Raw genomic sequence first — 12,497 nt, 5'->3', positions numbered from 1 at the left:
AAAAACGTTTAAGTCTCGACTTCTCGTGTTTCCATTTGAGCCTGAAAAATAAAGTGTTCAATATTCATGTAACTTATTATGAAACATCTTAGCAACAAGGACTATTTATCTATACTAATATTATAAATGCGAAAGTAACTCTGTCTGTCTGTTACGCTTTTATGGACAATTCGCTGAACAGAATTTGATGAAATTCGGTATTAAGGAAGGTTGATCCCCAAGAACGTAACCTCTTTGTAACATTAGATAGGCAACATTTTTTATAACTAACATTGGACGACTCATCCTTTAAGTGAGCGAATCTGCGAATGACAACTAGTATGAATTTGATAGGAATATAGTAATGCTATTCTACATGAAGTGACTCCGTATTTCACTCGTGAAATGTAGAAGGGCGAACAGTGGACTGGCAAATGGGCCATCTGATGGTAAGTGGTCAATACTGCCAATAGACTTCAGTACTGTAAGAAATACTAATCAATCCTCATATCACGAATGCGTCACCAACCATGGGAACTAAGAGGTTATGTACCTTGTGTTGGTAGTTACATCGGCTCTACCGACCTGTACCTATCACCAGTACCATCAAGTAAAAATAAATATAAATGTCCCATATTTTTTTTTACATTTCATGAACGTGTTCGGCGTTGTGTTCCGAGTTGGCTTTTAAAGAAATCTTTCCTTGCTTATACTCAATAAAATTTAAATAAATAAATGAATGGTATAAAGTCAACGGTAAATGGTATCAACAGCAGATTGATGTTGTGAGGATGCGTTGATATATCTGGCAGAGCCAATATATACTGTGGTGCTGACAACTGTTTTAACTATCAACATTTTTAAAAGATCAATGATTGTTTAGGATGCTACACGATCCAAGGTCTTTAATATTTTTACGAGCTACATTACCTTTCAAATAACATGATCACTGTCCCCAAAATATATCCAGCTGCTAGGAGTATAAACGCTGGAGCAGCACCTCCCAAAGCTAAAGCTCTCGGAGAACTCCCTTCACATTTCACGCCATGAGACCATGTCCGTTGTTGTATACATCGTATTATACCCCTTTCCATGAGACGAGATAGACTATAAAAAAATCAATTTAAATCAAATGTAAAGATATTCCCTATTCAAGTAGGTACATAAAAACACTTGAAATCGTCATGTTACAATGTTGCATTCAAAGTAAAGTTACCACTGGTTCTGCAAGAATCGTTACTCTTTTCCACCATTTTAATTGTAGAGTATTTCAATTTTCAAATTAGACTTAAACTTATATACCTACAATACTAAATGATGCCTAGAAATCAATTAATACTAAGTCCACGCTTTTTATCATTAATATAATTATATGTATATTTTTTTGACATGAGCTTTAAATTTTTTAGTTGTCCACGTTTAAAATAACCGTCGAATCTTATTATTGAAACTAAATCTGAAGCAATTAATGAAAAATAATATAAAATTTGGCTAAATAATTTGAACAAATACGTAGATTCGTTGTCACGTCCTACTTCTGATTATGTTAATATTTGCTTCCATAATATGTTCGCGTGTTATTGCTTGCTTAACAAAAAGTGAAACTGAAAACATCCAAGAATTCCAGTTCCAACTAAGAACTTATCGATCGAAGAACCTTTTTAACTATTTGTTCACTCGACCTAGGGTTAGAACTTAGAATTATAAGACTGAATTTCAGTTTTATAATTTAGTCACTTAGCTTACGAGGCGATCAAGAGGAAATAAAGTACCAAATCGTAAATAAATACCTGATCCCGTTTTTATACGTTTATAAGCAAGGTTCTGTTTAAGCGATAAAATAAAAGTTTACCTCCAAATAAAAAATTCTCTATACGGACTACGCTTCTGTACACACGGGTATAATAGATTTTTCTCCATTGAATTCAATGAATCCAAATCACACAGCTCCCTTTGTGTAAAAGTTTGAGATATCCTGCTATTAGCACTGTTCACATCGGTATGGTAGACATAACCTAAAAAAAGACCGTACTATTTTCAGTCAATTTATAATAAAAATTTAAAACATACATTTTTATTTTTTAAGGTTTTGAGGTGCAATGCGATGTAGAGAAACATTAATATGTCTTAGTCAATAACAATTTCTAATAGTAACAATTTATTGGTATTTCATAATTACCTCCTTTTCTGACCAAATCAATGCCTTCGTTCACGGGTATAATGATACTGTTTCCTTTCCTCTTCATATTTAATATTCTTTTCTTCAGCACTTCTTCGGCTTTTGCGTTCTTTTTGTTATAATAATAATCCGGCAACTGAAATTAAAGTCTTTATCAAAAGCTCAATATCCGCACTGTGAAAAAATATCTAGATCATTCGTTGAGAACGTTCCAGAATAGAGAGAGATGTAAGAACATTATCATTCGTTCAGATGAGATATATATTTTCGTTTCAATTTAAGTAACAATCTTTATCACTTTCGGCAATTTTGTCTGATCATTACATAAATTAAACACTATTTGTAAATAGTCTTCTGTTGACCAAATGTATAGGATACATATCTAGTTAACAAACATATATGTTTAACCGAACCTTCGGCTTCGGCTGAAATGGGCCGAAGTTTTAGCAGAAGCTGAAGGTTCTATTAAATGCGCTTATTATTACGATTGGGTGAAAAGTAATGGAAGAGGCGATGCGCGGAGGGTATCACACCATGGAAGTGTTGTGCTTACTGGCCAGCCTCACCAGAGTTAAGTAAAACAAAGTACTTAAGTCGATACGCTCATTTGATTGTATAAATAATAATTTAAAGTAAATTTGAAGCCTTAATGCTTTAATATATTCAAACGACATAATTGTCTATTGATAAGTTAAATAATTGTAACTTAGAGTACCGGTTGCCATTATACAACATAGGTGCGTTCCAATACCAAAAAAAAACATAGGGTCACTGGAAACCGACCTATTTTAGATCGGGCATATAATAAAAAATAAATGAATACAGTAGTCAAAAGACCGTCTAGTTAAAAGTTCTCAGTCACCAAAGGATATTTTTTTAGTTTTCTATCGATAGCGGATGAAAAATCTACACTCAACACCTGTGTTAATTTTACATTCGAATCAGCTGACACTGCTGAAAGGATAGTTTATATAGATATAGATAGATAGACTTACATAGTAACGATTAAATAGTGCTTGTAGAGCCTAGAGAATGTCTAAGGCTCTTTTAAAAATATTTTTGTAGTTACTGCGACAAATTTTAAGGGGCATTAATAAAGTACCTGTAACCAAGAATATGAGTATCCTGTATCTTGAAAAACTGGTTGAAGGGGGCTATCGAGGAGTTCCCACAAAGAGTTAATGGAGGGTGGAGGTCCATTGAGGAGCCAGCTCACGACGCTGCTTGTGTAATAATTGTAGATGAGAAGGCAGGACAATCCAGTTACTAATATTGTTAACTTCCTGGCTGAGAAAATTTTTTATCAATATGCAATGTTTTAGGTAATGATTGATTTGTTTTGGATTTCGTTTCAAGCTTAGCTACGGTCAAATTCTTGAAGTTAGTTATGTATACTTCTTGTGTACTATATACAGGTAAACGCAATGGAAGTAAAAGTTCGCCTACATAATATAAACTTTAAGATATATTTTAACATTTTTTCTTAATCCATTTTATCGGCTATCAATGTAAAAATAAATACCTGAAGATATGCGTTTTATGTCCTCAAATTCTTCAAAAACTGAAAATAATTCACAGGATTAATTTAAAAGAATACAATTTTCAATAATGCTAATGCACGAAGGTGAATAATTACAAGTAATGGCTAATAACATCAACCAAAATATAATATATAATAGTGTGTGTGTGTGAATTGTGACAATCCTGTAGAGCGGATCATGCATACCGCCCCAGGTCGTTTCAGTCTTGTCGGGTTGTGTCCTTTTAGGTTTTAAACGAGATGGCACAGAGAGTGTAAGGTGAACTCTCCGTGCCACAGTAAAATCTCCCCCCCCCCCCTCCATCATCATAACTATTATATTTGAATGAATTTTATGTTCTTTTATGTGTTTTTGTATAGTAAAAAGAACTGGCGATCTTTCTCTCTTTACTTCTCTCTATCCTTCTTCTATATTATATTATTTTCATTATTATCTATTATTATTGTTATTGATTTAAGTCGCGGGGATTTTTATATAACAATTTTATACCCGGAATTTCATTTAATTATTCTCAAAGTTTGTTGATTTATTGTATAGAACGTTATTTAATACAAAAAGCAAAAGCAATTTTGTTCAAAGTAGGTGTCCCACGACACCATTCTTTTTTATTTTTTAATAATATTTTGATAAATATACTTACATTGCTGGCAAATCAATGCTAAGACTGAGAATAACGCAAAATCAACGGTTATCGGACGTTTTTCCACGATCGCTGATAGCATCAAGACAATACCACAGAGTGCTCCTACGGCTACCACGCACCACCAGGTGGCGGTAGACAGTGGTCTTAAGAATTGATTCTCGAACTTTCCAATACCGTAAGAAGGAATTCTATAGTAGTATCTTGTTCTGTAAATTGTTATAATTATGTATTTTAAACAAGTTATTCATTGTTTCATAACCATTAATAGTAATAAATTGAAGTCGCATGATGGTACGTGGTCAGCACCGTTATCATTGAATCAACGTAACCTCAGATCTCATATACTTGGTGATTTTAATTCAACTGGTTCACTAACTTTATTCTATTAACTGTGACTATATTTAGTAGACGAGTACATTACAATGATCGAAGTTCTTTTGTTTGATTATGAACAATGGGGCGGTATTATAAGTCATGAATAAAATATATTATATTTATTGTAACATGATTATAAGATTGGTGGGGTATTGTTCAAGGATGTCTGGGTAGGTACCACTCACTCATCACATGTTCTACCGCTAAACAACAATCGAAGTGTTATTGTACAGTTTGAAGTATAAGTAAGCTAGTGTAAGACAAAGAGACGTAACATCTTAGTTTCCAAGGTTGGTTAACCAAACCGACCTTGGAAACTAAGATGATTTAAAGAATAGTTAATAATATATCTTATTGCGCTAATGTGTATGTCTACGGTGATCACCTACCGGTAACCACTTATCAGATGGCCCATTATAACGACCAACTAATTTGTTAAAAATGTTATATCAAAATTACTTACTCAATAAATGTGACAGTTGGGAATACTACGTCATATCTTGAAAAATGTGTTGGCAGAAATCGCAGAACCGGTGTTATATCGTGTTCGCGGAAGTATAGACCGTTGGTTGCCGTCTGCCAGAGAACAATGTTTATTTAAGTGACTAGCTGGCTAACGCTGATTTCGTTCGTGTACAATTCATATGAAACTTAACCTTCCATTTTCCCTACTTAGCGAATGATTAGCTTTCTATACTCAGTGGTTTTGATTGTAAGGTGATTGTCAGTCAGGACAAACGATTTTTTAGGTTTAAGTATTAAAAACATACTTTATGAAAAATACGTAACCTAAGTTGGACTAGAACTGTGGTATAGTAACAACACCATACCATGTTATATAATATCTTAATAGCATTATATTTTGCTTCCTTAATACTAAACTTACATATGAATGGTTCCGATTGTAGTCGCCAACCCAACGATCGACTACGGTGTAAGTGTATCTGAAATATGCAATTTGTTAATTTTATTTTTAATCAAAAAGCCATTGCTTTATTCCAATAATATCTTTGTCGTTTATCGATTCCTCATCGATTCGTTTTCGTTGCGTTATCGTTAGTCGATTTTCGATTGTTACTCAAACTAACTTAAACTTTGTTTTTTTATTTTTTAACAATCCAGTATCCTTTACCTTCAAGTTGAAAACGCGATCATTATGTTTATTAAGAAGGAAAAATTAAAAATATTATTTATAATGTCTGAAATAGAAGACAGTACCCAAAATTGTGAATTCCTGCTATCTCGTGTAGAAGCTGGGCACCTGTTTGGCTTATGATAGCGACTCCAGGATCTGGGATCCTGCCTATTAACATCTCCGGATGAAATACCCTTGGTACAGGAGTCATCTAGCAAAAAAACAAATCAAAGAAAATACCATTTAAAATATACATAGTAATTATAGATATTAGATATATAATTTCAATTTACTCTCAATCCCATTTGGGAGAAAATATATTTTTATCGGTAAGATTTTGGCTAGTTCGTGTGGCTGGTTCCCACTCAAAAAACCGGGTCAGTGGGAGTCGGACTCACGCACCGAGGATTCTGAACCACCAAAGAGATAGACAAACAGAGACTAATGAAGCAATAAATTTACGGTGTTCGGAGTTTTATTCCGTATTTGTGTTACAAGATATCGCTACTTGCTAAATTTCATGATTCTATGTCAAGTCAAGTCTCTATAAGTTTTGATTCCCTTTGCGAATGTATGGGAAATGCAACATAAGCGTCCATATATTTTTATTGCGTAAACTCATTTAAATATTTCATATCTTATTTTAAAGGCCGGCAACGCATCTGCAATGCTCCAGTTGCTGTAGATGTCAATGGGGGGTGGAAGTCACTTTCCATCAAGTGAGCCTCCTGCCCGTTTGCCACGTATAGCATTTTTTTATGCTTAGGCTCTAATTGAGCGCAGACTTTAGGTTTGGGTATTAATTTCAACATTATTATTTTACGCGTTCCCGATAAAATTATCTTGACGGACGGTCAAACAGATAGACATACAAACGAGCAAACAGACAACGAAATAAGGGTACAGTTCTTTTAGAGGTACAGAACCCTAAACACACACATACTTAAACATTTAAATTTTAATTGATATTTCTTACTCACAGATATGATCATTTTGAGGGCCAATTTTTGGAAATTCCACCTTCGATAGTACTTAAACGTCTTTGTAAGGTTTATACCTGAAAAATTTATTAACTTCACAATAAATCGGATATTTATACCATAATTGCTTATAATTTCAAAAAGGTCATATGATAATATTTATATTATGATGGCATCTTCGCAAACGAAGTTAATTTATAAAGCCAGTACAGCACTTGTTTCTACGATCATTAGTAGAATTCGTGTCGAATTATTGTATAGCAGATATTTATTGATTTCACATGTTACATACATTTTTCTTGATGGTTTGTGCAAACGCGTCTGGGTGGGTACCACCCTCAAATCACATATTCTAAAAGCAATACTCATAACAGTAATACGCCAGACAAAAATACTGTGTGTTACTAAGGACCGGTTTGAAAGATGAGTGAGCGAGCAACTACAGATACCAGGGACATAACATCTTAGTTCCATAGATGCGCATTGGTAATTTTAAGAATAGTTGATATTTCGTACAGTGGCAATGGTGGTCGACGTTGCCCACATACAATCATCAATCAGATGGGTCATTGTTTTACTCACGTGAATAGCTATTTCATAAAAAAAAATCTAGAGAAGACTACGACTGCATATAACAGTCGTACAAAAATACTGTTATTTTATTTTGTAAATATTACTTTTATTTAATTGAGAGAGTTTTAAATCAAATAATAGTGTCTATCAGTTACAATTTTGTGCAATGAAACCATAATTAAATACCTTACTAGTTGTAGAGTAGAATTATATAAAAAACATTTGACAAGAACGCGTGTAGTATTGAAATAACATTTGACAAATGTCTTGTGAATTAGTCACGTAAGGTAAAAATATCTTATCAATCAAGTGGAGAATAACAGTCAAGTATTTTGATAACGTTTTGATTTTCGATTGTATGTATTGTCTGATGACTTAATTAATCATTATCGTATATTCGTTGAAACTCATTAGTTAATCTTTTCTGACAATAAGTTAGATAGATTTTATTACAAGAATTAAATTATTTTTTATCCAGCATGGTAAAATTTAATGCAAATAATTTGTAGTGCAGTATTAACAGGAAATATTTTTTCTTATTTCCTTCTGTTTACGTACCTTTGTTTATGTCCCAATTACCTATATTTTGAATAACATATCTTCCTCCACGACACTTGCCAAAATTAAAAAACTCGTATAGATCGTATCTCCAAGAGTCTATATCAGAATGAAAGTAATATAGATTAGTCTAAAATATATTGTATTAGATATTGTCTGACGTTATTTTAGGCATTAAGTTGTTTTAAAAAAGGTTTAATTCCAAAGTCTTTAAAAAAATCATTAATCTTTTGTTATTGGGTTTCTGTGGATTTGTAATTGTGAGTCAACTAAAATCATTTATGTTATCAGCTCTTGTATTATATGGATCTATTTATTTATTAAAATACATCATACCTTTTGTAATAGAAACCGTGATATCAGCGTCAACGCTCAAGTTAAGATTATTAAGTACATCAATGATAGGAATTTCAATATCATCCACATTGTCTGCTACTTTTGTTGTATTAAAATCGTCAAAATGTACATATTTTTCATTAAAAACTAATTTTAAATCATCACATGAAACTTTGTTTTCTTCATTAATCAGCCATTTGTGATTTCTATCGAATAGTAAATTTTTTGATGCCTAAAATTTTTCAAGTATGTAAAAATTACATTCTTAAATATTTATATTTTATAGATTTATTATTTATACTTACATAATACATGACGTCTTCGAATGCTGGACATTGTGGGTTTATTAATACTCCAATAGGTAGTACAGTTTGTTTTAGGCATAGTTTGATCAGATTTAAATCCAATGTGTGTCTATTGCTAAGATACACAGTTGATACGGCAATGTTATGAGTCGAAATTATCTTGGCAAACTTTTGGTTCCCTGTTCGATACAATGTTAGTATTTAGTATTCATATTTTTAATATAACTTACAAATTATTTACGATTATTTGCATTCCAGTGATTTTAATGTTTTCGTTCTTTGCGAGCAAGTAAGTCGCGTCAAAATATTCAGTTTAATAATTACTTAAGTATTTTCGAGCGAATTGGTTTCATAGAAATCGGACTATTTTACCGACGAGAAGGAGGTGAATAATAATACTATTGTTGAAGGTTTGAATAATCAAATTTTCAGTGTATTATTAATAAGTAAAATGATTTATATATTTACATAAAAAAGATAATGTTTCAACTAAAATTTGAAACAATTATATATATATAATAAATATTGGACAACATCGCATACATTACTCTGAGCCCAATGTAAGTAGCTAAAGCACTTGTGTTATGGAAATCAGAAGTAACGACGGTACCACAAACACCCAGACCCAAGACAACATAGAAAACTAATGAATTTTTTCTACATCGACTCGGCCGGGAATCGAACCCGGGACCTCGGAGTGGCGTACCCATGAAAACCGGTGTACACAGTACTCGACCAAGGAGGTCGTCAATATATCTATATATAGTGATAAATGAAATACACCTAAGTATATTATAAATGAGGATAGTGTTTTTCCAATTTGTAGAAGGTTAGCATTTTTGAATTAATTGTCAAAGCGTAATTAGTCAAAATTTTAGAAATAAAATGTTTTTTTATTCGAATCACTTGGTTTTAGGGCTTCGTGTAAACCTTTCTGTGTCTGAGCCAAACAGAAATACATATTATTTTTATGTCCCGATTTGAAAGGATAGTAAGCCAGTGTAACTGCAGGCATAAGAGACAAAACATCTGAGCTCAGAAGGTTGGCTATGTAAAGAATGGTTAATATTTATTACAGCGTCTATGGACGGTGGTGGCCACTTACCATCGGGTGGCCCATTTGCTCGTTTGGTTACCGATATTAAAAAAGAGAGACTTTATATTTTATTTAAACCACCAGAGAAAACAATTCTTATGTACATGATGATGAATACTGTTATATGATATAGTTTCGTTATCTAAAACTAATAAAAGTGTAATATCAAACTCACAATTACTTTTTCCACATGTCAATAAGCAGACATACTTCGTTTTAATACTGACGAAGTAATCCACGGAAAGATTCATCGAATTGTCGTCCAAACCCAATATAATGGGTAAGTTAAACCAAAGCGATGCCATAATGATACACCATCGCATATAATTCCAAACTATCATTATTCTTAATTCTATGACGTTTACTTTCGTTGTATGACTTTCGAATTACCAGCTGGCTTTTATAACTGGACTAAGGAGCTATTAATTATTAAGAACCGTTCTTAAGTAGACGATCTACTCATCGATATTTGATTATCATTATAAATATCTTGTTTTCAACAGTTACTTTTATGTATTCTAAGATGTATTTTTATTAACGAGATGATTCTATTGAAAGTCAAAGGTCAATGACAGGAAGAATAAGGAGGAGACTGGAAGTGGGAGGATAACGAATTAAAAAGCCAAAATGTTTAAAATTATATTATTATTATATTCGATACGACAAATAATTGTCTGATGAATGTAGAGACCGAAGCTACTAATGATTTATCTTTATAATTTGATAAAGACGTTTATACTAATATTATGAATGCTAATGAATGATAGTAGCTCCGTCTGTCTGTCTATTTGTTTGTTACACTTTGGTGAAATTTAGTATGAACCGAGATAGAAACTCAAGGTCATCGTCTTTATATATATATATATATATATCTACTTACCTTCATATTTTCAGGTGTTAACCTGACAACCAACTTCTAAAATGCAAGTCATGCCACGGGCGACAATTAACTTAATATTATTTTGTTCTCAAGTAGTTGTAGCTCAACTAAATGAATTTTACTATGAATTTGGCGAAAAAGGTAAAAGATAAAATTTAAGTATTATTTGTTCAAGTAGACTTTTCCGAGCACTTTTTAGTGAGAAAATATTTTTAAAAGATCAGTAGCTCGAATTACATAATGTAGTCTGGGGACATTTATAAATACAGTATAAATTTTATATTTATAACCTTTAAATAAGCTTTATATGCATCACTTCGCAAATGTAGAAATCAAAACGAAAATTCCTGGAAGAACGTATTTGCAGTCAAATCGCCCAGAGATTGAAAGATGTGGCGTGAATGAGTAATTTGGGTTCGTCACGTGGGATGGCCTTGAGCAGACGTCACGATATCAGTCTTGCCTCTAGGGAGAGCTTCGCCGAAACACGAGCACGGTATGGCCAAGAATTTTATGTCGCTTCTGTTAGCATTTGCTGTATTTCTAGTAAATTGCCATACACGAGATCAGTGTAATATGTCCAATGTTTTATACAAAAAAGACATCAAATTCTTGAAAGCATCAGATTTATTGCGTGGTTAGTAAGTGCTTATAATTTTTATATGTTAAAAAAGAGTAATTACTGAGTCTCTCGCCGGTTATTCTACGCAGAATCTACATTTCGAACCGGTGGTAGCTTTACTTAATATAGTTTGTTAAATGACGATTCAAAAGTGCTTGTAAAACCTACTTGAATAAAGTATATTTTGATTTTGATTTTATTATTGAGCTCCAATAAAATGCTTTAAAAATTATAGCCCATCGCCTTTAGACGGAAAATAGTCTTTTTTTTTTAAATGAAATCGGTGATTCACTTAAAAGTAATCTAAAAACGTTTGAAATTTATTATTAATCGTAATCCACTTCAATTCAATTCAATTGGGTTATCATTATGATGTCAGCTTTGACATCTTGCTCTTTGAAGTATATAATGATAGCAATTGAAGGGCTTAATGTGTTTGGGATTTATTTTATACGAGGAACCTCGCTAGTTTTATTTGCAAGGCTTTAGATATGGTTCCGCATTCGAATTCTAATTGATCAAAATTCAAATCAAAAGGTAAATGAATTCTCATTAGCAGTCTTGTTGGAATTTGGTATTTTTACATTCCAACGCTCTGGGAAAATTCCTATGAGAGTAAGGAGGTTAAGGTGCAGCTGTTCACGCTTTGCCCTTTACGAATCCCCTGCCTACTGGGTTAGTATTATTTATTTATAAATTATTTAAAATAATACACTTTGTAACACACGCTTATATGTATGTATATTAATAACAAATGTTCATATATAATTATGATGTAAAGTCAATTTAAAGTATCTGATGCTTCAATGTTTCATATGAACTTAGTTTAAATTTTAATATAAGCGTAACTATTTTCGCAATTAATATAATTTGTCATATATACAATGTACATTAATAAAACTAGCGAATTATTAATATTTAAACAAGTTTTATTAATTTGGCAAATGGTAATTTAACTTAGACCTAGCATTTTTTTTGGCGGAAGCTTTATAAAGCCTTATGAATTGATAATTATTTGATCGATAATAAAATAATACCATATAAATTATGTTATAAGACCATATACAAAAAAGAGTAGAGAAAAAGAGAAAAGTAACTTTATATATTTACTAGTTCAACCTGTGGATTTACCCGCGCGAAATTTATAAAACACTAACTTCCAGCCCCCGTTTTACCCCGTTAGAAGTGGAGTTTTTTAAAATCTTCAGGGGATGTCTACACCATATAAGGAATCTCCCTGCCAAATTTCAAGTTTGTAAGTGTGATATTTTTAAGATTTCGTGATTAATCAGCGA

At 32.2% G+C, this 12,497-nt stretch overlaps 1 protein-coding gene across 1 annotated transcript; it reads right to left on the bottom strand.

Annotated features, from left to right (window-relative positions):
- Positions 1 to 905: 905 nt before the first annotated feature.
- LOC125065826 (ionotropic receptor 75a-like) lies at positions 906 to 12,094 on the bottom strand. Its single transcript, XM_047673667.1, has 13 exons — positions 12,086 to 12,094; positions 8,300 to 8,531; positions 7,964 to 8,062; positions 6,833 to 6,909; positions 5,936 to 6,063; positions 5,604 to 5,661; positions 5,181 to 5,293; positions 4,340 to 4,548; positions 3,681 to 3,719; positions 3,261 to 3,445; positions 2,159 to 2,294; positions 1,832 to 1,994; positions 906 to 1,086 (listed from the first exon to the last, which is right to left on the bottom strand). The coding sequence occupies exons 1-13, from the start codon at positions 12,092 to 12,094 to the stop codon at positions 906 to 908; spliced, it is 1,629 nt and encodes a 542-aa protein (XP_047529623.1).
- Positions 12,095 to 12,497: the final 403 nt, after the last annotated feature.

This window comes from Vanessa atalanta, chromosome 8, assembly GCF_905147765.1.
Source record: "Vanessa atalanta chromosome 8, ilVanAtal1.2, whole genome shotgun sequence".
Classification (NCBI taxonomy): Eukaryota; Metazoa; Arthropoda; class Insecta; order Lepidoptera; family Nymphalidae; genus Vanessa; species Vanessa atalanta.
The sequence above is the reverse complement of the archived record's forward strand: the minus strand, read 5'-3'. Positions and strand labels throughout refer to the sequence as shown.